The 27,568-nt window shown below is 36.1% G+C and overlaps 1 protein-coding gene across 1 annotated transcript in view; it reads left to right on the top strand.

The window, feature by feature from the left end:
* Positions 1-27,568, top strand: part of Agmo (alkylglycerol monooxygenase) — a 401,155-nt gene that overhangs the window by 145,865 nt on the left and 227,722 nt on the right. Inside the window, exon 5 of the mRNA XM_052185926.1 lies at positions 4,752-4,847. Within this exon, the coding sequence (XP_052041886.1) occupies positions 4,752-4,847 (96 nt within the window). The remainder of the gene's footprint in view (positions 1-4,751; positions 4,848-27,568) is intronic.

The raw sequence follows: 27,568 nt of genomic DNA, 5'->3' as shown, positions 1-27,568 counted from the left end.
TGTGGGTTCATTTCTGGATCTTCAATCCTGTTCCATTGATCCTCCTGCCTGTCACTGTACCAATACCATGCAGTTTTTAACACTATTGCTCTGTAGTATTGCTTGAGGTCAGGGATACTGATTCCCCCAGATTTCCTTTTGTTGCTGAGAATAGTTTTAGCTATCCTGGATTTTTTGTTGTTCCAGATGAATTTGATAATTGCTCTTTCTAACTCTGTAAAGAATTGAGTTGGGATTTTGATGGGTATTGCACTGAATCTGTATATTGCTTTTGGCAAAATGGCCATTTTAACTATATTGATTCTACCGATCCATGAGCATGGGAGGTTTTCCCATTTTTTGAGGTCTTCTTCCATTTCCTTCTTCAGAGTCTTGATGTTCTTGTCATACAGATCTTTCACATGTTTGGTAAGAGTCACCCCAAGATACTTTATACTGTTTGTGGCTATTGTGAAGGGGGTCATTTCCCTAATTTCTTTCTCAGCCTGCTTATCCTTTGAGTATAGGAAGGCCACTGATTTGCTTGAGTTGATTTTATAACCTGCCACTTTCTGAAGTTGTTTATCAGCTGTAGGAACTCTCTAGTGGAGTTTTTTGGATCACTTAGGTAGACTATCATGTTGTCTGCAAATAATAATAGTTTGACGTCCTTCTTTCCAATTTGTATCCCTTTGACCTCCTTATGTTGTCGAATTGCCCTAACTAGTACCTCAAGTACAATATTGAAAAGATAAGGAGAAAGGGGGTAGCCTTGTCTGGTCCCTGATTTCAGTGGGATTGCTTCAAGTTTCTCTCCATTTAGTTTGATGCTGGCTACCGGTTTGCTGTATATTGCTTTTACTATGTTTAGGTATGGGCCTTGAATTCCTGTTCTCTCCAAGACTTTAAGCCTAGAGCACATGGGCACAAGGGAAAATTTCCTGATCAGAACACCTGTTCTATGCTCTAAGATCAAGAATTGACAAATGGGACCTCAAAATTGCAAAGCTTCTGTAAGGCAAAAGACACTGTCAATAGGCCAAAACAGCAACCAAGAGATTTGGAAAAGATCTTTACCAATTCTACATCTGACAGAGGGCTAATATCCAATGTATACAAAGAACTCAAGAAGATAGACACCAGAGAATCAAATAAACCTATTAAAAAGGGGATACAGACAAAGAGTTTCTCAACTGAGGAATACAGAATGGCTGAGAAGCACCTAAAGTAATATTCAACATCCTCAATCATCAGGGAAATGCAAATCAAAGCAACACTGAGATTTCACCTCATACCAGTCAGAATGGCTAAGATCAAAAAACTAGGGGGACAGCAGATGCTGGAGAAGATTCAGAGAAAGAAGAACACTCCTCCATTGAGGGTGGCATTGAAAGCTGGTAAAACCACTCTGGAAATCAGTTTGCCAGTTCCTTAGAAAAATGGACATAGTACTACCAGAGGACCCAGCTATAGCACTCTTGGGCATATATCTAGAAGATGTTCCAACATGTAATAAGGATACATGCTCCACTATGTTCTTATCAGCCTTATTTATAATAGCTAGAAGCTGGAAAGAACCCTGATGTCCCTCTACAGAGAAATGGATACAGAAAATGTGGGACATTTGCACAATGAAGTACCACTCCGCTATTAAAACAATAAATTCATGAAATTCTTAGGCAAATGGGTGGAACTGGAAAATATCATCCTGAGTGAGGTAACCCAATCACAAAAGCACACACATGGTATGCACTCTCTGATAAGTGGATATTAGCCCAGAAGCTTGTTTATTGCTTCAAGATGCGAACACCCAACAACTGTTCCACTACTGACTTGAAGCAGGACAAATCTCTGATGGACTGAGATTGTTCTTTTTCTTAACCTCATTATTTCTCACACATATACTTCTCTAATTGTCCTATTATACATTAATTATCTCATAGAATAGCCAATGTAATGCAAGCAGTGTTATTTACAACTAAGGAGACCTGGAGTCAGAATGGTATTGGTGTGAATGCTAGGTAGAAACTTAGTTTTTTAGTAAACAAGCACAATCTGTGTTGTCCTAGGCACTAACAGAGCCTGAGGAGGAAGTTTTTTTGTTTTGTTTAGTTTTACAGCAAAGTCATTAAGTACATTTAAGGATTTATAGTAGAGTAAGCAGTATAGTTAAATTAATATCAGGTTTGGAGCTGGAAGATAAGTGAGCTGGTGGTTTAAGTCTATAGCTCCAGTGAGGAATAGGATTTGTACCTTTGGCTTATTAATGCAAATTTATATGTAAAACAGCAACAACAAAGTAAGAGAGATAAAAGAGGTTGGACAGAAAGGAAGAGGAAGTAAAGGGTATTGTCCTTCCTAGACCTCATTTACAGGTTCACTTTTATTATTTTTTCCCCATGCAAAAAGCAAGAGGAATTTTATTTAATCCAGCATGCTGGGGTTACTCTACACAGGTAGCAGGGCAGTCCTAAGGGCAGCTGCCATTAGGCCCAGTGCGATTGGCAGAACAGTGTTACCTTTAAACTAATTGGTTTTTAGGGAAAGAGGTAGGTAGCCAAAGGTCTCAGACTAACTCTGGGTCTCTTCTAGCCACAGGGACCTCTCTATGGCCAGAGGCATGTAATTTAGCCTCTCCCTTCTGGAAGCAGCAAATATTCCATGACCTTTCCAAAGTTCCTGAGCTGACCCTTTCAGGAAGAGCCCAAGAGGACAAGAAAGAAGCTGAGATAGTAAGAGAGGCAAGAGAGAGTGGAGGGACTATAGTGGACCTGACCTACCTGGTTATTGTCAGGTAACTGTGGGGTGGAGCTTAGACAGAATACTAACATTCCCCCATTTTGGTTTAATTAAAAAAAAAGAAAAAATTAAAAAGAGGTGATGGCACAGCAGGAATAGTGTCTTTCAATCAAGAGGATTAGGACCTTTTTTGTATAATTAATTTCCTTTGCTACACTGTGTTAATTTAAGTTAGTACATATGCTTCCTTTTAAATCTTATTTTAAAAAATGAGGTGTTTTTGCTTAGCAAAGTAAGACATAACTGAAATCCCAGAACTTTGAGGGAAGGGTAGTTAGAGAAATACTTCCAGATCAGTCTGAGGTACATAGGAAAAAAGTAACAAACAACAACAACCACAAAAAAAAAAAAAAAAAAAAACAGTGTCTCAAACAGCAAGACTGTCACATCTAGCATAGGACAGTGTGTGTGTTTAACACACACCAGGTGCTCAGATCATTGCCCAGAGGGGAAAAACTGAATTGAAATTCATGGTAAGAGTCATCTGGCATTTTTTTAAAAAGGGTCTAATCTCAAGGAAAACTCATCAGAAAAACAAAACAAAACCAAAAAACCCCCCAAACAAACAAACAAACATAAAAACCTAGTCTACACACTGATGGGCTTTGTTTCATATGACCAAGAAGGGATCTTGAATGCCCTTTTTCGGAACAAGCACAGGCTTAACATAGCCATAGAATCATCCTTTCTACAATAGCTGTCATTGTCATAGGATTATTTCTCTACAATTTGGGTAATGATAATGTACACTGAATACTAATCTGTTAGACACTGTCTTTGCAAATATGCTATTCATTGAATATTCAAAATAAACCATTTCCTAGTCTTTTTATTAAGCTTTTTTATCATATACTACTTTATATCATACACTACTTTAGAATGTTTGGAACCATGTGGACATCTATATTTCTAAAAATTTTGTTCTTTACAAATACAAGAAGTAGTGTGAGCTAAAACTTTTGCTTTTACCTTCATAACATAGTTTGTGGTGGGACCATGATTGAAAAGCTGAACTCTTGAATAACAAACCTATTTTCTTTTATTGTTTACTAATTTGATCCATTGCTTCTAAATCTCTTTAAAATCATAAAAATTTTCAGTGCTCACTGATTACTAACTGTCCTTCAAGTGCCTATTTGCCTGATCAAAGACAATGACTTTATAATAATTCAACAATTAAATTGAGGCATTCAGAAATAATGTTTTAAAAATATGCAGCGCTTTTAGAAACATTTATTAAATAAAATCAGACATGTAAAGCAGAAATGAGATTCTTTAGATACTGATTTTGTTCCTTTGGATTTTCTATCAAGGAAACAGTGTTGACCACATAACACTGCTCACAGGAACAAGTTGTTAGAAGACCACAGAAAATCTCACTCATTAGTTAATTCTAAGCAGTTCTGAGATTTAAGGAAAAGTTGATTTTCCAAAACAAGGATATTTCAATCCTCAGAATATCTTGACACTAAAGACTATTTCCACTCTTCTCACACTGCACTTCCTACCTCAATAACTTGGATAAAAATTTAAGAGACATTTTACTTTTAATCAATCATAGGCACATTAAAATGGAAAGCCTTCTATTCTTTTAATATGTCATGTACTTTCTTTTATTATAATTGCATTTTATTATTGAAAAACCTGGGCAATAATTTACCATTTGGGAGTGGTCAAGGTACAAAGGCCTGTACTTTACAATTTTGCTTCAATAAAGTACTTGTGCATTATAAGCAACCACTTTACTTCCCGAAAACACATATAGAAAGGAAATAACTCACAGCATGTGATATTTTAATTTAAAAAATGTTAAATGGCAAATAGAAGACTAGTATTTGCAAACCTATCACTATGTGAAAAATTAATATTACAAAATATATTATAGGGAAAATTATGTTTGCTTAAGAAGGACCATTACTACAGTTGAGAACCCATGAATATAAAGTGAAATAGATTATTTCTTTCTTTTAAAGGTTTTCTACTGTCCCCTGGCCCTTTTCATACCACCTTCAGTGTTTGCTGTTCATATTCAATTCAATCTCCTCTACCAATTTTGGATCCACACAGAAGTAAGTATGAGTGAGTGTATGTATGTGTATGTGCTAAAAAATTTTATACCAAAACAGCCTCAAGCAATGTCCTAGAAATGTACTTGCAGCTGATTTATTGTGTAAGAAAACTCTTAGTTGCCTTTTTTAAGGAGAAACATCTGTTCATTTTTATTCCTTTTATTCTTAATATATATTGCAAAGTTTATAAGATGCAATGAAGTCAGTTGGTCCCAATTAAATAAAACAATTTTTGAACTATTAAGTACCAAAACATTTTAATACTATATTTGCTACAATATTTCCCTGTATTACAGTTCATTAAACATTGCTAAACCAGAGATGTTGAAATCCATTTCAATGTAAAGATAGAAGTGTGTGTGCCTGTGTGTTTGTGCGTGTGTTTGTATGTGTGTGTGTATGTGAAGATTATTAGAAAAGATGTTTAATATTTTTCAGAAAATAAAGAATGTTGGTACTTATCTTACTTTAATTACAATGTTTATGTTTTGTTTAAATTTCTTCAATTATTGTTATGGTCTTATTTTGTTATCTCTGGAAAACTGAATATTGAACTTCTCAGGCCTTCTAGAGACTTTAAGATGTTCAAGTCAAGACTTGGATATTTGCATTAAGTAACTACTTGGCTTATGAACTATTTGCCTTCATTTTGTTGTTAAATATAGGAATATCACAGACCCCCTCCCTCTGAAAAAATTGCTATACACATAGAAGAAATCTTGTAAGCATTTGGATTTATTGGCAGCCCTGTGAAATTCTCACAGCCAGCACATGGATAGGTGGTGTGGGGCTGTGCACAGTATCAGTATGCACAAGCTTACAGATGCCACATCTTGGCACCAAAAAGCATCATACTACCTGGAGTATTTCATACTGACAACATTCTTAGGAAAGCTACCTTGACGTTGGGCATATATGTAGTATTTGACTATCTGTCTTGAAATACTATTTGTTTTATGATACTTGACATACATCAAATAGCTCATATTATAACCATCTGTAAGAGTTGAGGCCAGTTCTAGCTCTAGAGGTCAAAGACCAAATTTGTTTAAATCAGAAAAGGGAAGTGTTCTGATGATTTATGTGGAGGGGTTAAAGGACAATAGCATTTTTTCAGGGTCTCTGCCCAAGGTCATGCCTTGTGTCAGGTCAAGCATTAGTTAGAACAACAAGGATGCCTAAGGAACTTCTACCTTTCCCTGTCTCATCAAGAAATCCTTGTACAAAGGATGCTTCATGTGCCATCTCAGAAGAAAAGTGCAGACCAAAAGAAGTGGAGAATTATTTCTCCCTCAGTTCTGCTGGTTGCTTGCCTTCCTACTTGAGTAGCAGTGTGGGAGTCTGCCACACCTGTTGTAAGTCACATTGTTGCAGGAACTTTAACAGTGTCACCTTAAATGAACTGCATGAGAGGCAAGCCCCCATTTTATAAACTTATTGTTTGAATTTGGGATTTTTTTTGAGTTACATCGTAAGCTATGAGTTTATTTTTGAAAATTTCCGCATCTGTAAAATTACAGAAAGCATGCTTTCATTTGTTTACAAGAGAATTATTCAGAGGAAACTCAAAAGGCTGTTTGTGGTGATGGTTTCTAGAGACAGAGAAATTAGACATCTGGTAGGGGAAGATCTAATTTTCTTTCTAGTACTTAAATATTTATGTATTAAATTTTATGTGTATGTGTGTGCATGTATAAACATATGTGTATGTATGTGTGTGTATGCTTCCTGTATGTTTTGTACACCATGCATGAAGTTGCTGAGAAGATTAGAAATTTGGGGAATTACAGATAGTTGTTTGACATTATTATGTTGCTGGGAGCTTAATTCCAATCCTCTGCAAAGTAATGAGTACTCTTAATTACTGCACAATCTCTCCATCTCCCACAGAGATTTAATTAAAAGAATATATTCTCTTTTTAAACATTTTTATTCGTTATTTTGTTATTTGCATTGCATTGCAAATGTTATCCCCCTTCCTGGTTTCCCCTCCAAAAAGAGCCCCATCCCATCCCCTCCCCCACTCTTCTTCTATGAGAATGCTCCCCCTACTCCCACCCCAGCCTCACTGCCCTAGCATTCCCCTATACTGGTGCCTTCACAGGTCAAGGGCCTTCCCTCTTATTGATGTCAGATTAGTCCATCCTCTGCTACATATGCAACAGAAGCCATGGGTCCCTTCATGTGTATTCTTTGGATGGTTGTTTAGTCCCTGGGAGCTCTGGGGTGTATGGTTGGTTGATATTGTTTTTCTTCCTGTGGGGTTGCAGACCATATCAGCTCCTTCAGTTCTTCCCCTAACTCCTCCATTGGGGTCCCTGTGCTCAGTTTGAAGGTTGGCTAAAAGCATCCTCATCTGTATTGGTAAGACTAAGCCAGAGACTCTCAGGAGACAGCTATATAAGGCTCATGGGCATCCACAATAGTGTTTGGGTTTGGTGGCTGGATATGGGATGGATCTCCAACTAGGGCAGTCTCTGGATGGCCTTTCCTTCAGTCTCTGCTCCACTCTTTGTCCCTGTATTTCCTTTAGACAGCAGCAATTCTGGGTTAGAAGACCTAATACCAATACTCTTTAAACTATTCCACTAAATAGAAACAGAAGGAACAATACCTAATTCCTTCTATGAAGCCACAGTAACTCTGATACCTAAACCACACGAAGACCCAAATAAGAAAGAGAACTTCAGACCAATTTCACTTATGAATATTGATGTAAAAACGGAGTGGCCCCTGGTTCTGGAAAGACTCAGTGAAACAGTATTCGGCAAAACCAGAACGGGGAAGTGGGAAGGGGTGGGTGGGAGGACAGGGGAAGAGAAGGGGGCTTACGGGACTTTCGGGGAGTGGGGGGGGCTAGAAAAGGGAAATCATTTGAAATGTAAATAAATTATATCGAATAAAAAAAGAATTATTAATAAAAAAAATTCTCAATGAAATTCTTGAAAATCAAATCCAAGAACACATCAAATGATCATTCACCATGATCAAGTAGGCTTTATCCAGGGATGCAGGGATGGTTCAATATATGGAAATCCATCAAAGTAATCTACTATATAAACAACCTCAAAGATAAAAACCACATGATCATCTCATTAGATGCTAAAAAGCATTTGGGAAAATTCCATGTCCCTTTATGTTAAAAGTCTTGGAAAGATCAGGAATTTAAGGTCCATACCTCAAGAACATATTGTCAACATGTGCTTGTCCTCCTTTGTCAACTAGAAGTTAACATATCCTGAATCCCCAAGCGTAATCATTTGGGCTTAATCACAGTCTAAGTCAGCGTTTCTATTCCTGTACAAACATCATGACCAAGAAGCAAGTTGGGGGAAGAAATGGTTTATTCAGCTTATATTTCAAAGAAATATAAGCTTTATATTTCTTTTTTTCCAAAGAAAGTCAAGACTGGAACTCAAGCAGGTCAGGAAGCTGATGCAGAGGATATGGAAGGATATTACTTACTGACTTGCTTCCCGTGACTTGCTCAGCTTGCTTTCTTATAGAAACCAGGACTACCAGCCCAGGGATGGCATCACCCACAGTGGGTCTTCCCACCCTTGATAACTAATTGAGAAAATACCTTACAGCTAGATCTCATGGAGGCATTTTCTCAAATGAAGCTCCTTTCTCTGTGATAACTCCAGCTTGTATCAAGTTGACACATAGTACAATTGACTCCTTGTCAATTTGACACAAAACAAATCATTAAGTCTTAACCCTTACTTTCTTATTCATCCCCAAGATCTAAATAACTTTAAAAGTTCCACAGTCTTTGCAAATTCTTACATATTAAAAGTTCAATCCTTTTAAAATATCCATTTTTTTTAAAAAAATTCAAAGTATTTTTACATTTCAAAGTCTCTTATCTGTGGGCTCATCCAAAATACTTTCTTCCTTCAGGAGGGAAAATTATCAGGGACACAGTCACAATCAAAAGCAAATCAAACTCTAACCATACAATATCTGGGATCCACTCATGATCTTCTGGGCTTCTCAAAGGGCTTGGGTCACTTTTCCAACTCTTCCCTTTGTAGCCACACCTTGTCTTCTATGCTCCAGCTGCCTGTATTCCACTGCTGCTGCTGTTTTTGGTGGTTACCTCATAGTACTGACATCTCCAAAACACTTCAACTAGCCTCCACCAACAGCCTCTCACAGGCTCTCTTCATGGTGCCAAGTCTCAACTCCTTTGTATGACTCCTTCAGTCCTGAGCCAACAGTTACAACTGAGGCTGCACCTTCACCAATGGCCTTCCATGGCCTCTCACAGTGCAAATTCTCAGGTGCTCTCCATAACCCCTTCGTGACTTCAAAACCAGTACCACCTGGGTGATTAAGAGTCCTGCTAAAGCATGAGGTACAACCATCGCTAACACAGCTTCTTTGTGCTCTCAGAGAAAAAAAAAACTTCCCAGAAGAGGTTACCTCAGTGATTCTTGTCTCTTTGTAACCACCACTAATTTGTTAGCTCCAGCTAACCACCATTAATAGTCCCAGTAATGCAAAGGTTTTGCTTTAGTAGTTCTGATATCTTGTTAATCACTGCTGATTCTATAGCCCCAACTAACGAAAAGCAAAAAATCTTCACAGTCGAAGCAGCAATGGCCCTGATAAGAGTCTTTTCTTCATCCCTCTGAAATTTCACAAGCCAGGCCTCCAGCTTCTGCACTGTTCTCAACATTATTTTCCAAGCTCCTACAGAACATCCCACAGAGTTCTTAATGGCTCTTCTAGTTCAAAGTTCCAAAGTCCTCCACGTAGTCCTCCTCAATATATGATCAGGTTGTCACAGGAATACCCTGCTATGCTGGTACCAATTTGTATTATTCAGGGTTTCTATTCCTGCACAAACATCATGATCAAGAAGCAACTTGAGGAGGAAAGGGTTTATTCAGCTTACACTTTCCACATTGCTGTTGATCACCAAAGGATGTCAGGACTGGAACTCAAGCAGGTCAGGAAGCAGGAGCTTTATCTCTTTATGTGTTACTTGGCCTTTTTCCTTACAGCTTTTTAATATTCTTTCTTTGTTCTGTGCATTTAGAATTTTTATTATTATGTGACACGAAGATTTTCTTTTCTGGTCCAAACTATCTGGTGTTTTGTATGCTTCTTGTATTATTTATAACCATCTCTTTCTTTACGTTACGAAGTTTTTCTTCTATGATTTTGTTGAAGATGTTTTCTGGCCCTTAGTGCTATGACTCTTCACACTTTTTTATTCGTATTATTCTTAGATTTGATCTTTATTTCCTGGATGTTTTGGGTTCGGAGTTTTTTACAGTTTGTATTTTCTTTGACTGCTGTGTCAATAATTTTATATGGTAACTTCTACACCTGAGAGTCTGTCTTCTATCTCTTGTATTCTGTTGGTTTTGCTTAAATATATAGCTCCTGGTTTCTTTCCTAAGTTGTGCATCTCCAAAGTTGTCTGCTTTTGTGTTTTCTTTAATATTTATATTTCTATTTTTTGTAAGTCCCAAGTCACCTGACCTCTGTGGATGTCCCAGCTGGCATGGATATTTGGATAAAATTCTTACTTGTGTTCTTGTCACTGCAGACCTCCTGGGAAGCAGGCAGGGTGCAGCATTTGTCTTCTCTTTCTGTTTCAATCATGATTACAGTTCAACCTCTGAGGTTGGCTTATGACCTATTAACAGCACTTGCTTTGGGTTTGACTTCATGTTTTACCTAACAGCACCCATTTTAACTATTGTTATTGCTGAGCCTGTATGTCCATAACCCCACTTCTTCTATTATTACCCAGTATCACAAAATGAAATTAGGAAACAAATTCATATATATATATACATATATATATATATAATTTTCTATATTCTTTGTTTACAATCCAAAATCTTTCCCAGTTCCCCCCTCCTCATATGTCCCATAAGTCCTCTTCTCTCCATCCATTCTCCTATCTTTCCCCCTCCCTTTTCTCTGTCCTGGTACTCCCCTACAATGCTGGATCAAGCCTTTCCAGGATTAGGGCCCTCTTCTTCCTTGCTCATGGGAATCATTTGATATGCTAATTGTATCTTCAGCATTCGGAGCTTCAGGGCTAATTAATATCCACTTATCAATAATTGCATTCCATGTGTATTCTTTTGTGTTGCGTTACCTCGCTTAGGATGATATTTTCCAGTTCCATCCATTTGCCTAAAAAGTTCATGAATTCATTTTTTTTAATTGCTGAATAGTACTCCATTGTGTATATATATCACCTTTTCTGTATCCATTCCTTCATTAAGGGATATCTGGGTTCTTTCAAGCTTCTGGCTATTATAAATAAGGCTGCTATGAACATAGTGGAGCATGTGTCCTTATTGCATGCCAGGGAATCCTCTGGGTATATGCCCAGGAGAGGTATAGCAGGGTCCTCCGGAAGTGCCATGCCCAGTTTTCTTAGGAACCGCCAGACTGATTTCCATAGTGTTTGTACCATCTTACAATCCCACCAGCAGTGAAGGAGTGTTCCTCTTTCTCCACATCCTCACCAACACCTGCTGTCTCCTGAGGTTTTTTTTTTTTTTCGATGTATTTTTTATTTACATTGCAAAATGATTTCCCCTTTTCTGCCCCTGCCCACTCCTGGAAAGTCACATAAGCCCCCTTCCCTCCCCCTGTTCTACCATCCACCCCTTCCCACTTCCATGTTCTGGTTTTGCCCTATACTGCTACACTGAGTCTTAACCTTAGCCATTCTGACTGGTGTGAGGTGAAATCTCAGGGTTGTTTTGATTTGCATTTCCCTAATGGCTAATGATGTTGAGCATTTTTAAGTTGTTTCTCAGCCATCCAAATTTCTTCAGGTGAAAATTCTTTGTTTAGGTCTGTACCCCATTTTTAATAGGGTTATTTGGTTCCCTGGGGTGTAACTTCTTGAGTTCTTTGTATATATTGGATATTAGCCCTCTATCAGATGTAGGAGTGGTGAAGATCTTTTCCCAATTTGTTGGTTGCTGTTTTGTCCTTTTGACAGTGCCCTTTGCCTTACAGAAACTTTGTAATTTTATGAGATCCCATTTGTCAATTCTTGATCTTAGAGCATAAGCTATTGGTGTTCTGTTCAGGAACTTTTCTCCTGTGCCTATATCCTCAAGAGTTTTCCCCAGTTTCTTTTCTATTAGTTTCAGTATCTCTGGTTTTACGTGGAGGTCCTTGATCCACTTTGAATTGAGCTTAGTACAAGGAGACAAGGATGGATCAATTCGCATTCTCCTGCATGGTGACCTCCAGTTGAACCAGCACCATTTGTTGAAAAGGCTATCTTTTTCACTGGATGTTTTCGGCTCCTTTGTCGAAGATCAAGTGACCATAGGTGTGTGGATTCATTTCTGGGTCTTCAATTCTATTCCATTGGTCCACTTCCCTGTCACTGTACCAATACCATGCAGTTTTTAACACTATTGCTCTGTAGTATTGCTTGAGGTCTGGGATACTAATTCCCCCAGAAGTTCTTTTACTGTGGAGAATAGTTTTAGCTATCCTGGGTTTTTTGTTATTCCAGATAAATTTGAGAATTGCTTTTTCTAACTCTGTGAAGAACTGAGTTGGGATTTTAATGGGGATTGCATTGAATCTGTAGATTGCTTTTGGCAAGATGGACATTTTAACTATATTGATCCTGCCAATCCATGAGCATGGAAGTTTTTTCCATTTTCTGATGTCTTCTTCGATTTTCTTCTTCGAAAACCTGAAGTTCTTGTAGTATAGATCTTTTACTTGTTTGGTTAGAGTCACACCAAGATACTTTATATTGTTTGTGGCTATTGTGAAGGGTGTCATTTCCCTAACTTCTTTCTCAGCCTGCTTATCCTTTGAGTATAGGAAGGCAACTGATTTGCTTGAGTTGATTTTATAACCTGCCACTTTGCTGAAGTTGTTTATCAGCTGTAGGAGTTCTCTGGTGGAGTTTTTTGGGTCACTTAAGTATACTATCATGTCATCTGCAAATAGTGATGGAAACAGAAATTCTAAGGCACAGAATCATTTGTGTTTAGCTAAATTATAGTGTTTGGTGTCCTATAGCTCTCCCTCAATGATTACTACAATATCACAATTTGTGGAAAGTCATATAAAAGTATAGACCATATATAAACTTAGAGGTGAGACAGATGAATATGTACATTACTGGGCACACAGGGACTTTACCTCAGGTTGCTTCATTTTATCTATTTTCCAAAAGAGCCATATTGTTTTTATTCAAATAAGTCATAACTAAGTAGAACCTTAAAGTTTAAGACTTCACTTTTGAAGAGAAAGCAGTCTTAAGATTTGTAAAGATAAGATTACTACTCAGTCCAATGTGTGTCAGAAAGATTATTTCCCCTTATGTTTATTACTGTAAAAGGGATGAGGAATTTTTTATCTTTGGAGACCAGCTTCAATCTCTGACTCCTCCATACCTGGTAAATATACTAAATCTTTATTGAAAACATAAATGAAGACACACAGTGTTTTATGGGACTCTTGACTGTGAGACTGAGAGGATCTCTGACTCCTCTGCCTGTCTTCAGGATTCTTCATCTCCTGTTGGAGTTCTGTGACCATCTTCAACATGAGAGTTTATGTTTCATCTTATATGTTGTTTTGTGATGTTTGGTTGTTGTCTATTAGAAGCCTGTTCCTTTCTAATGAGAGACAGAAAGGGAGTGGATCCAGGAGCAGGGATGATGAAGAGAAACTAGGAAGTGTGGAGAGAAGGAAACTATAGTTAGGATGTATTGTATGAGAAAAGAATCTATTTTCAATAAAATAGAGAGCAAAAGGATGCTCTGATAGTAGGGTAGGTAAATATCCTTCATTAGATATTTCCTTTTTAGTCAGATTTTCAAGGAGTAGATCATGGTTGTGATGTCACTGTGCCATCTGTGCCCATGAAATGCAAGCACAAACATTTATTTACCAAATAGCCACAATATTGTGAACACAACTTCTAAAATCAGCACTTTCCCCATTCCTGAAACAAATAGGAGGAAAATTAAATTACCATGAGACAGAAAAACCCTCACCTGGAGCCTGGTTTGTTGGATCTGAGTCAATATGTCCAGAATAATTAACATTTGCTATGAAGTTTGCTTCTAGAGACACAACATTCCTATAAATATGAATGTTAAAACAGCAGTGAATTGTGCTTAAGATATAATTCTATGTGACCTTCACTGTGCATTTTCTTTCTGCCCAGCTGTATGCTACTATTAGTTAGGACTCTCTTGAATGACACCACCCTTGGTGCAAAGTATGAGCAATGGTTTTGCCCTGTCCTACTGTAATCTGATTCAGAACATCCCTGAAGCTACTGCAATCTTTTTTTTTTTAATTAAATAAAGCAGGAAAAAGAAAAAGGTTTCAAAGACATCTTTTTGATCGTACCTGATATTGGAGTTTTAAAAGACACTTCAGGGATTCTAGCATTTTTGGTTAAGAACAAGTAATATAACAGTGATACAAATTAATAACACCAAGCTGAGAGGAAAATCAGGTCAAAGCAAAGAGAGAAAGCTTATTAACATAAATTGGGGCTTTTATTTCCACTTCTCTGGTTTTCTAGTTCATTTTCTTCATAAAAAGTTTTTCATGCATGCTCTGTTACAGGTAGGTAAACATAGAATTTATTGAAGTCATGTCTTATTACCATCTTGAATCCCCACCCAGACGTGTGGTTTCCGTGTTCTAATGAGTCATAAGAGTATATCTGCATCTGCCCCAGGGTCTAGTTATCTTGCTTCTTGCTAGTACTAGTCATTTACTAATATTCTAAAGGGTTGTCCAAGAGGTCTCCAAACTTACAATTCACACCTTCCCCAGCATGTCCTGAGAATCACACATCTACATTCGCATGTGAGCTACCATTTCTCTGAGTACCTCTCTTTCTATTAACTGCTTAGCTGGATCTATGTGGAGATCACATCCTAATAAATTCTGCCTCTGCTTCAGAATGGGTTATTCTGAAATTCTTTTCTGGAGAGGCGTTAAGACCTGGCTTCATCTCTGTAAAAGCTTCCTATGAAGAAATTCACTGATTGCTGCAGACAGCACTGCAGAATTCTTATGGGGAAGTTTGGGTCTTTTTTCAGTCTTATTAATAAAGCCAATTAAGAAAGAACTGAGAAGACAGATCAAGGACAATTTAATGAGAGTTAAAAGAAAACAAAACAAACAAAAATCCAGGAGAGAGAAGTTGCACAATTTGATAGCCAGAGGAGAGAGAAGAACTTGAGGAAGAAATCCATACACTTTTTAGTTAGGCACGGGGATTTAACAAGCAGACAACCACAAGACACACAAATAGGCACATGGCAAATTGGGTAGCTGTGCCGCCTGCAGAGAAAGAGTGAGAAAGCCCAAATTGGTAAAGAACCTGTTTAGAAAATGAAGAGTCATATTTTTATTTATTTTCAGAATACTCCAGAGTAGCTGGCAGATTTATAATGCTGCAAGGCTGGAGCTCTGTGAAATCATTTGAAATGTAAATTAAAAAATATATTGAATAAATAAAAAATAATAATTTCTCATGCAAAAAAAAAGAAAGAAAGAGAGAATGCATGGCTAGGGATGGGCAATGGGTGGGTGGGGGAGCTTCTGGGAAGGAACGAAGTGCATCACTTCGTTAAAGAGATGAGTGTTCCTCCTCTCTCTTAAGCATAACAAGTTGACACATAACTTTAGATGTGAAGTAGAACAAGTGTCTGTTACTAAGGACAAAGGGCTGCTTCATTTCTGTTCCCTAAAACAGATATTTTTCTTTTATTCTACTCAAGTAGAGGTAAATAGATCTTAATTGTTTCTCATCCCTATAGAGAAAGGCATCTCAGGAGCTTATAGTATACAAGATTCTGCACTTCTGAGTGGTGCTCCTTTAACTAGGTCACTGATTTGCCCTACTGAATTTTAGATATCTACCAAGGCCATATACTCCACTGACTTGACCAGAAGGAAATAGATGAGCTCTTAATGGTGCCTAACAGTGCTTTGTCCCTGCTCCCCACACTTCTGCTGCTCATGGGGCCAATAAGGTATTTTCTTCTGAGAATGTATTACTTTAGACATTGAAAGAAAAATCAATAAACTTTAAAATATATGGTAATTATAGGGAATGCACTATGCAAAGTCAGAAACCTCAGTGACTGAGTCTGTAGCTGGCCAGTTAATAGATTCCAGAGTGCTGCAAACATTAGAAGATACGCAGAAGCAGACACTACAGTTACTCTACACAGAAAATACACAGAGAGACAGCAGCAGGGACTGACCCAAAGAAATATGATGTTTAATGATACAACCAAGAAAGGATTTGTTTATTATCTCTCCACACATCGTCAAATTCTATTTTCATGTAAGTTTGGACATTTTCTTGTATTGTTCAAAATCCTATAATCAACTTAAGAGACCAGAACACTGGAAGAAGTTATTGTTTCTTCATATATATACAGACAGACAAACAGACAGATATATACAAACACACAAAGAAACTTACACACACACATACATACATACATTAATATACATATACATGCACATACACACACACATAAAATCTCAATTAACTTTCTGAAACAAAGAACATCTTTGTAGTGTGATTTTTAAAACATAATTGCAGAAAAACATGTTTATCTCAGGCTTCTGGAAAAATTATTTTATTCTTTGTGTAGAAAAAAAATTGGAATCTGCAAATCCTTGTCATTACTAAATTTAATCATTGCTTTGTCTTGAAGTGATACTTTGAGGAAATGGAATATTTTGCTGCATTGTGATTATAAAATTTAAACATGAGTGTTGAATACACAAAATTTGATATGTTAAATGATTTGTTTTGTTTTTATTAATATTTTTATTATTTAAAACAATATATATATATATATATATATATGGTGTTTTGGATTTTTTGGTTTTTTCGAGACAGGGTTTCTCTGTATAGCTCTGGCTGTCCTGGAACTCAATAGTCCAGGCTGGCCTTGAACTCAGAAATCCACCTGCCTCTGCCTCCCAGAGTGCTGGGACTATAGGCGTGCACCACCACCTCCCGGCCTTAAATATATTTTTATCTCATTCTTCTGCTCTCCCAAGTCATTTCAGATTTTCTGCTCCTTTCTAACCATTCAACTTTAAGTTCTTTCTCAAAAAAGCCACTAAAACCCAGTACAAAAAACACTCAAAACCTAGAACATTAAAATATTTTGTCCAAAACGAATTAAAACACCAAACTGTAATCCAAGTAAAAGCACACAAAGATTGTGAAGTTAATTGTTTGTTGATTGTATACTCCTGAACATGAGATCTGTCCAGAAATGCCTGATATGTAGTGTCACTACATTGGAGTAAGTTTGCTCTCCCAGAAAGTATAAATGGCAGTTCTGTTGACTTTTTCCCTAGTAGATAGGCTTATTTTGATTCCTTCATTCATTTTTTGTTCATTCATTCATTCCTTTTTTGGATATAACTAAAATTCAATAAGATAAACAAAATCTAGCATGTTGAGATTGGGTAAGACAGACCAATAGAAGGCAAAGAGTCCAAGAGAGGACACAAGTCAGAGACCCATATGCTGGCATCTCAGAAATTCCATAAAAACACTAACCTGTAATACATAAGATAATCATACAGGATCTGGTGCAGACCAGTGCATGCTGATTTAGTCTCTGTGCTTGTATACCAGCCTTGTTCACGTTGATTTAGAGGCCTTGTTTTCTTGATGTCATTTATCTCCTCTGATCTTACATCCTTTTTCTCCTCTTCCTTTGGCTTCCCTGTGCTCTGAGAGAATGCGTTTTATAGCCATACCCTATTTTTATATGCTCCATATTCCCTTTATCTGCATAATGTCTGGCTATGTCTCTCTCTATATTTTTTTTTCATTTGGTGCAGGAGGAAGCTTCTGTGATGGTGGCTGAATAAGGCGCTCATCTAAGAGTACAGCTAAATGTCATTAGGAGTCATTTTATCACTTCAGTTTTCTTTTTCTTTTCTTTACATTTCCTCTCTCTCTCTCTCTCTTTCTATTTATTTCCTTCCTTCCTTCTTTCTTTCTCTTTTCTTTTTGACCAATATCATTTGTCCTATGTTTTATACTATGTCTCTGGAATAAAGAAAAATTACAGATACACAATTTCATTTTCATTATGTAAAGTATGTCACTTTCGTTGCATTCCATGGGCCTAAAGATTTCCCAGTGATCATTTGTTGAAGCGACTATCAATTTGATTTTTTTAAATCTTTCGGCACATCATAAACCTTTCACTGTAAAATAGGCATAATCAAAACACAGCATTGTTATGGATCATGAAGACCATGTAGGTTACACATGCCATACACAAAGCACAAAAATGTCTGTGTGACTTAATTCCTTTTTTGTAACTTATTAAACATTTTTAGCAACCATCACAGCTATTTTTGGTCATAATTTAATGCCTCTGTATTTTACTAGAAATTATTTGTATGAATTCACTTAGAGGAAATTGGATAAGAGTAATTGATTACTGTACAAAGTACTATTAACACTGCTTTGGGATAGATAATAATAAATTCAAATAAGTCTACTGAGTCACTTGTCCTATGTCAATCTATTTGGAAGGGTCAACGTGGGTATACACTTCAAAGACAGAGCTGACAGACAGTGGGTGCTTTGGTCTTGTTCATTCCAATTGTGTGCTTCCCTCTGACAGCTATATCTTACATTAATATGATAAAACACATATCATGTACTAAGCATATAATATGTATATAGCAAAATGATTTCATATATTTCCCTTAAAAATGTGACACACTAACCATGTAATAAATGAGCTGGAAACCTGAAGTATGTGTATATTTTACATTATTAGTGAGATTTTATTTTAAGGTCATGTATTGTAGCACATGTGGCAGAAAGTATTCCAGAAATATGATAGAATAATGACAAGAAAAACAAGATTTAGGTTCACTTATTTCTATAGAGTAACACAATCTCTTTTAAAGATAAGATTATTAATATTTTTATTTATGCATGGTGGCCATAGCTAATTTTTGAGATGAGCTTCTGATCAATATTATATATGGAAGACTTCCCCATTAGGCAAAATAATGATGAGGTTAAGTCAGGTACCTAAGATGGGAGGTGTGATTCAAAGTCTGATATATCATTCTTTTGGTTTTATCCTGAAGTCTGTGCTGCTGACTTTATATCTTTGCAAAACCCTGTTTATGACAAACTACCTCAACATATGTCTATTACTCTAGTTTGATGCTTAATTGCATATCATTTCGCACCCCAATATTCATTATACACTTGAGATTTCTTCCTAAACAGACATTTAATCATTCCCATTTGCCATCCCACATTAATTTACATTTTGTTGTTGATAACATAGCTTTATTCATTTTTATACTATTGCAAACTCTTTTTTTTCTTTTATCCATTTTAAGACAATGGTGAGGGTCACAACAGCTATAAACCTTGCAATGACAGAAAACAATGGCAAATTTTGCATTTGTTTATATTTTGGTGAGGATAAGTGAGGATAATGTGTCACAGTGCTTATGCAGGTCAGAAGAAAAGTTTTTAGAGCCGCTTCTCTCTACCACTCTATGGATCCTCTTGGGGAGTTATGTCCAGATAACTCCCCTGAGCTCAGAGTAAATGGAGGACTCCTGTTTTCCAGGAAGGCTTCCCCTTCTTTGACCTTGTCTTGAGGGGCCAATCCCCAATGACCTGGGGAAGGTCACTTATCCCTAGGAAAACCTACAAGTTCAATTTCATCTTTCCTAATAAAAACCTGCCCAGCAAGTACCAGGGATTCTGGCATGCCTCTCCTTACAAATGAAGCATTCACAGTACTTTAACCTCCAGCCAATGATTTTTACATTCACTATGAAAACTCCTTCCTCTTCTCCATGGTTCATATTTAGACTTTGTTCACTCTGAATAGAATGTATGCACACGAGCTGTTTTACTGAAGATTGTCTAAGAGAACTATTTCATTAAAAGCTGCAACACTAAAATCCTCTAAGAAGGCCTTCTCTCCCCTACGCTTACTCCCAGTTGGACCCAGATCCTGTCAGTACCACCCATTCTAGACTCCTTCCAGCCTGGTATGCAGTGGTGCATGGACACCCTGAGAGAGGAAGCGAGATGTGAAACCACAACTGGTCCCCAATACGCAAAACCCAGATCCAAAGATTGAATTCAGTTCACTGTGTTTGACAACAAGCCCCCGTTACACATTAAATGTATAAATCAAAATTTCAAAAGAAAAAATTATATTCACCAATCTCTGTGAGTTACCACCATTTCTTTTAAAGCTAAGAATATTAGTATTGATATTTATGTAAGATAACCATAGATGCCTTGAAGTGAATTTTTGATCATTATTTATCTGTCAGGCTTTCACATTATACAACATATTGATCTGGATAGGTCTCATTGTAAAATGATAGGCAAAAAAGGAACTCTTAAAAAAACATGTTTCAGTTAAAATAGCAAGGACATTATGTTATGATTGATTTTCTTATAACATTGCCTGTATAGAATGTATGACTTTAAAATACAAGAAGAAACGAGAGTCCCAGGAGAAAGGATAGAATTTGTAAGAAGGTTTGATTTTAGAAAGAAAATTGAAGTGGAAATTGAAATTGAAAAAAAATGTAAATGGACATGAGAGGCAAAAAGAATTCAATATATATTCGTCTTTGTAAGTTCTAGTCTACTGACTACAAGTTTATTTTATTTTCAAATATTTGACTTTAAACATGCTCTCTGTCTGTCTGTCTGTCTGTCTCTCTCTCTCTGTCTCTCTCTCTCTCTCTCTCTCTCTCTCTCACACACACACACACACACACACACACACACAGAATCAACCACACAAACGAGCAGAATACACACAGGAACATTTTACTTTAAATAGGTTTTTATCTATAAATATTTTAATAAACACATTCATATTGAATAACATAAGGAGATTTAACATTTGAGAAAAGAATCTAAGTTGGAGACTCATGTGTACTTTGTTCATTTGAAAATATAGTTATGATGATACAATCATCAAAATAAAATGCAGAGGCCAGAGGCCCTAGAGCCCCTGATACAAGAGTTGTGGATGATTATGAGCTGTTGGGTGGTTGGTAGAAATAGAGCTCTAGTCCTCTGAAAGAGTAGGAAGTAGATATAACATCTCTTTAGTTCCTTGAGTAGACTTCTCACATAGACTACTGAATTTATCAATAGTCTATTTATTTATTTAATGTTTGTGAGCACACTGTTGCTTTCTTCAGACACATCAGAGGAGGGTATCAGAACCCATTACAGATGGTTGTAAGCCACCATGTGGTTGCTGAGAATTGAACTCGGGACCTCCGGAAGAACAATTAGTAATCTTAAGTGCTGAGCCATCTCTCCAGCCCTGAATTTATCAGTTTTTAAAGCCCAATCTTTTAGAGTCCCATCATACTACTTATAAAAAATGTACCTTATTTTGGTCAGTGGATGCACAAAGTAACAAAACAACATGAGACATTTTTAGTTTAAAATGGACTTTAATAGATTAATGTGGTTATACCTATGAATGTGCCTAGTTTTCCTTTGGTATTAAGTAGCTTTTAAAAACAAGTCTCTAGTTTTAAAAGTATGAATTTAAGATATAGAGCAAGTGAGTGGGAGGTTCATGGGAGGAGTTGAGGGAGAAAAGGGAATGAAAGAAAATATTGTAATTATATTTCAATTTCAAAAGATAAGTATTAAAAAGTAAGTTACTTGGAATCCATCTCTCCTCCAAGAAACATGCTTAGCATCTCCGTATATATTTTTAAGTAACTTAAAATATAAGTTAGGACAAATTTAAAAAAAACTACTTACTTTATGCTACCACTGTCTTCTTATTCAAGATTCCCAGAAACAGAAGTGACAAGAATGTACCTTCCAGATAATTTATTATAATTCCAGTCCTTTAAAACTTGTTTGCTGTCTAAACATAGTCAATACCAGTCTTTGTTCAAACCATGACTTTAACTCTTTAACCCTATGCTGTGGATCTATCAGAAATATACTCCCTATGAAGCACTTTGTGATCCCAACAGTCTTGATTCTAACGATTGTTTTATTTTCAAACTATAAATATTGTTTTTTCTCTCCTTGGTGTGGAAAATTGGCTACTTCCATATTACATGCCTACTGAAGTAGGAAACTGCCGAATCAGGTAGGAAAACATCTGGCCACGAATAAATCAGCATTTGTCCAGTATTTCAAAGTGTGAAACTAGGCAGACAAGCACATATCCTAAGATCTCTGCTTTCTCCTGCTTCCCTGTAGAGAGATTGGAGCTAATATGGCTGCCACCACCATCTGTCTAAATACTAGTGTTGTCTTGAATTAACACAGTGAAACTAGTGGAGGACAGAATTTTATTTGTACATTTCTTTACCAGATGCTTAGCAATGTGAAATAATCCACAAAGACTCAAACCAATTAAGCTCATAACAAATAAATCAATGAGAAATAAAAAGCAACCAATTCAGAGCAACTAAATGTTTTTTTCCATAAGTCGATCCATGTAGTTCATGAATTATATATTTATTAAAAAATTTTAAATAAGAATCACTGCAGTGTTACTAATAGTGAAAGGAATATCTCTATAATAATCTGCAACATTTTATGCCATCACTCATTAGAAAAAAAATCACTAAATTCCCCGATATTACACTGTAATTGGATTTGTTCTATTCTGTCTCCTCTCAAGAAATCTTAGAACAGGTTCCAAACATAGACAGTGAGCAGAGAATGGATGGATCTAATGTTGATGGTCAATGACAGAGCCACAGTGCACACAGATGTTATCACATCTGTCAGGCTGGCTGTTTGTAGCATAAGCATCTTTACTTCAAGGGATTTCTTCTTGAGATCTGGATAAGAACTCAGTTTCCTGCATACTAGATAATGCTGTGCCGACTATGAATTCAAACTGATTATTAAGTCAAATCAATCAACTATGTAATAGTAATATAAGGAAAAGGAAGTATTTTTTAAATCAGTTCCACCAGAAAATGAAAAAAGCAACTGATTTATTAATATTTTGCTTTAACCTAAATTTTAAGTTTGTATTGGAAGTTATTCTGCCTTGTAGTCAAATTTCACTTGAAAACTTTCTGTGTAAGTGTATTTTGTTTTACTTCTAAAAGTCCTGGGAATTTCTTAGCAATTATAAGACACAGACTGCATGAATGTTGATAGGTGTTGTTCTGTTGAATATGAAAATCAACTTCAAAACAAGATTCTGATAGGGTTTTAGTGCTTTAACAGTTTATAGCAAACATAAACTACTTCAAGTAGTAATCATTTGGAATTTGAGAATATACTTAATATCTAATATATGGTAATATATTAAACAAAGGAAAACATATGCATGCACATTGACATATGTGCTTTCTGCACATAGAATCAGCAAATTGGAATAAATATGGTTGTTCTAAGGTGACAGAAATATCTATAGCCATTTACATTACAAAAAGATAAACAAAGTAATATATATAAATGGAAAAATCTACATTTATTTGAATATTTATTATTTATTATCTAAATTTTATATGTATAAATGTTCAGATTAATAGTTCATGCATGAATTGCTGACTTAATTAATATTCAAAAAGAAAACAGGGAAGGAAGGAGATGAAGAAGATTGTGACAAGCAGCAGAAAGAGAGCAATATTAAATTGGCTACGATGAAAAAACTCATTGCAATATAGTCGTTAGATCATTGAATTTGAGTTTGAGCTCCATGGAGTTTTGCCACTAATTTATCTGAGAAATGTTTCCATTTACAATTGAACATCAAGTTCATCTTTCTTTGTTAAAGAAAACATGACAACAATGTTAAGTGACAGAATATAAATGCATATGGGACTACGACTGTCTTAATATTTCTATGAAATACTGGATTCATTGAAATGAGGAGACACACAGTGATCTGGGACTCTGGCACATCCATCATTCATGATGCCGGAAGCCTCGATCAGTTACAGACTGTGTCACCAATCTAAGCCATATTCATTTGAATGCGCCCTGTGGCTTCAGCAATGGAGACTCTGTATCCTCAAGCTAGTCACTCAAGTCAGTCACTCCTTGGGATCGATCATATTGCTTTCATGTTCAGTTTTACAAGAAGAAGTCTCAAAACACACATGCTTCTTAGAACATATTTTCTATGGTAGATGTTTTCCTTCTTACATAAGAAGGAAGATTATTTGTAACCATCCTTTATTTAAAAGTGCCTTTATAATTAGCCATGGGCTCATGCATTCTTTCTGAAAAGTGGTTATAAATATCCCTATAGATTTTCAAGACCATATTTTAATATTTTAGCAGCCATTTGAAGATATAAAAACTTAGAGATAGAAATATCATGTATTAGTACCAAGATTTTTTTTCTAAAAATTGACAACAAAGTGGAAATATGCATTTTGTTTCTAAATTAAGAAAGTGTTATTGTTTTCTAGCCTCTCACTGGATTGAAATGAGAAAATTCAATTTTTTGATCAATTCTTGTGCACTGATTTGTAATAAATTAACTGAATTTCTATCATGCTACCTGCCTCTTCTTATTAAACAAGAAATATCGAATCCAATCAACATTCCAAAAGAATATTTGACAACAATTAATAATAATATGGGGAAGAATAAGTTAGATGTCTAAGAGATAATTTAAAATATGAAAATTAATGAGAATTATTGTTGTTGTTGTTGTTTTAACAGTTCCTGCTCCAAATGACTATTCAGTTTGAATTTAAAACAAAAAGTGATGTTTATTGCATTATGGAATACAGTCAGAAAATGGGAAACATGCGATCATTTAATGCTAGATATTTGATTAGTGGACTTATTACATGCATTTTATTTCACCACAGTAAAATCATTCATTCCAAAGTAATCATTACATACAACAGGAAGCTTGCCAGTGTTTTATTTGTTTAAGCCATTGATTGTGAATAAGTACAATATGAAAATTCTCAAGAAATTATTTCCAAATTGCCAGGTGAGAGAGGAATTCTGTTTTCTGTGTTTGTATATTTTCAAGGAAACTGAAACTCATATGAACCTGTATTCTAAGAATTCAGGAATTATTAAAAGTATCCATGCACTCATGACCACCATTATCCCACTCTCCCCTCCTTTATTGCTTTGTAATTTCGGTCGATCTCCCATTCACCTTTATTTTGGATGTTACTTCTAATGCCAAGTCATTTGATCAATTGTAATCTTTGATCTTACTTTCTTGGCTTTCAGTCTCATTGTCTGGACTGGTTTATTACCTATCTGGCTTTAGAATGGCCAGGTTCAATCCTTCACACGTTTTACCTTCCATTTATAAAGTAATATGCTCAAATTATTTGATATCCTTCCCTTGGCCTGAAAGGGCCTGAAATGGCCTGTAGGAAAGGCGTCTGTATCCATGGGGCAGTATATTCAACCTCAGTTCTAAGCATATTCTATATTACCTTAATTTTATCATGTGAGTTGCCTAGTAAAATTAGAACTAAATCCTCTACCACTTTCTGCAGTTGTGATAAATAAAACATTTTCACCAGGGTAAGTGAATCATCCCTATGAAGGCATAAGAGGGTGAGAACGGGAAGGCATATTGATTTTATAACTTCAATGCTGCTGAGTAGTCACGGTATTTGTGAAGTTTTATACATGTGCTATAAGAAAAAAGAAATGCAAGGCATTCTTACTAAATCTCCAATATAGTATAGGGATTAACCTAAGTAACTTGGACACAGAACAAAGGGACACAAGTGAATGATTTCACAATATGTTTCCAAAACTGGAGACAGTGCACAATTTGAAATTTTCTCATTTGAAAAATCAGTAGTTTGTGTAGAGAATGTAGCTTTCAGGTAGATAGCCTTTCAGGAAAGGCAGGAGTCCATTAGTCCCAAAGGAGAGATAGATTACAGTGGGCAAAGAGAGCCAGGAGTGGAAACACCTCCCAGGAAAGCTCATGGGCAGTGTGAACGGAGATCATCCCAGGTCCGACCGAAGTCTTTGGATGTGAGTCTGACCTTGGCATCATTTTATTTCTGATGATGCCTGCTATGAGTGTGGTTCTACCAGTGTGTACATATCATGTATGGGGCTTTTGATTTGACTCTTAGAACTCAAAGAAAAACATAATTAAGTACTTAAAATGTGTTTTTAATAAAAGGAAATGCCATGCAGGGATAAGGACAGCATCACCTGGTTCTCGTTCACTTGTTTTTATATAAAAGACTCTCCACCAGTCCTAATAGGGACTGTGGAATGAGAAGTAAGGAGCCTTTGACTAGTCCAACAATTGACTCACAATTCTGATGGACAAAGCCTATAATTTAGCACCGTACTCACTATCACAAAACCTTAATTTTTATTCTCTACACATTTATAATTTCTTATCCTACAAGAAAAATAGTCTACATAACAGCCTTGGGAGAAGAGTTATTGATTTCAAGAATGAACAAAAACTGTTAAAGTTTTTTGTTTTACAGTCTTGAACTGTAAAACATGTTGACATACATGTTTTAATGACATGGAAACTAACAGCACAATACAAATCGGAATGGTATGGGAAAAAAACCTATAGGCATCTCTGCTTAGTTGTGATATATTAGTTATTAATATTTGAAAGTTTATATTTACCTTTTAGAATATGATGAAGTAATATTTCCTCCCCAGAAAGTAATCATAAATTTTGGTATAAAACTTCAAAGTACTTCTGAGCTTCTGAAGCTTTTCCATGGCTTTCTCAGGCACCCATGTTGCTCAGATTATAAAGCCCGAAAGCAAAATATTATGGGACTGACTAGATTGCTTCAGTGACCTAATAAGAACCAGTGGCATAAAAACCATGAGGCAGCATAGATGCAGAGACCTTCGTAAACAAGCAAAATTGTTTCTGCTCCTGTATAGTTAAGAGCTTAGCTGTCAAATGCTATTAGAGCTACACAAGTTTGATTAAATTTATTTGATGGAAAATCATTTTATATATGTTTAAAAGAGATAAGATAGAAAGATATATCTTTCAGGTGAACATATAAAGAATTCCACGCTTATTGTAATTTTCTAATATTTAGAGTAGTGATTTAGCCCCCATAATGTCACATTTTAGTTTCTTTTTTTCATGACAGGATATTGAACTATTCTATTTGAGCCCTGTTGTGGTTAAATTCTATATTTTTAAGAAATTCGTTTAAGTCTAATAAATTAAGACAACGTTTTTGAACAATTAGGATGGGTCCGATTATTCCCAGAGTAACTAACATGTTTTCAGGAAGTGAGCCCTAGCTAGACATGGTTGAATTGCTAAATGGCTGAATTTGCAAAAGTGGGCGATAATTAAACCGTTACGCTCAGCTCTTATTAAATATTAATGACTTCTCCATGACTTTGAATCCAAGGGTTTTCTACATGAGAGCGTCTGACCGACTGGGTTGTCTGAATGATGAATCGTCTGCCCTGTGGTGGTCTCCCTCAGCTCCACAGTACTCATAGGCTCAGAACCAGGAAATTTAACTGTGGTTGGCTGTGTTGGACTTGGCTTTTACCTTAGAACTTAAAAAGGAGCTTTCAATATTGATATCACTTTGCTTTAGACTAAAGGAACAAAACGTCTCCCTAAGGTAAAAATCCTGACATTAAAAAAAATAATAAAACATAAAAATCAAAATCACACCACTCAGCCAAGACTCCAGTCATCTGAAGGCGCTTGCCCCTGGTGTGG

Source organism: Apodemus sylvaticus, chromosome 6 (assembly GCF_947179515.1).
Source record: "Apodemus sylvaticus chromosome 6, mApoSyl1.1, whole genome shotgun sequence".
Classification (NCBI taxonomy): domain Eukaryota; kingdom Metazoa; phylum Chordata; class Mammalia; order Rodentia; family Muridae; genus Apodemus; species Apodemus sylvaticus.
Note: the sequence above shows the minus strand (reverse complement) of the source record. Positions and strands in the feature narration are given on the sequence as shown.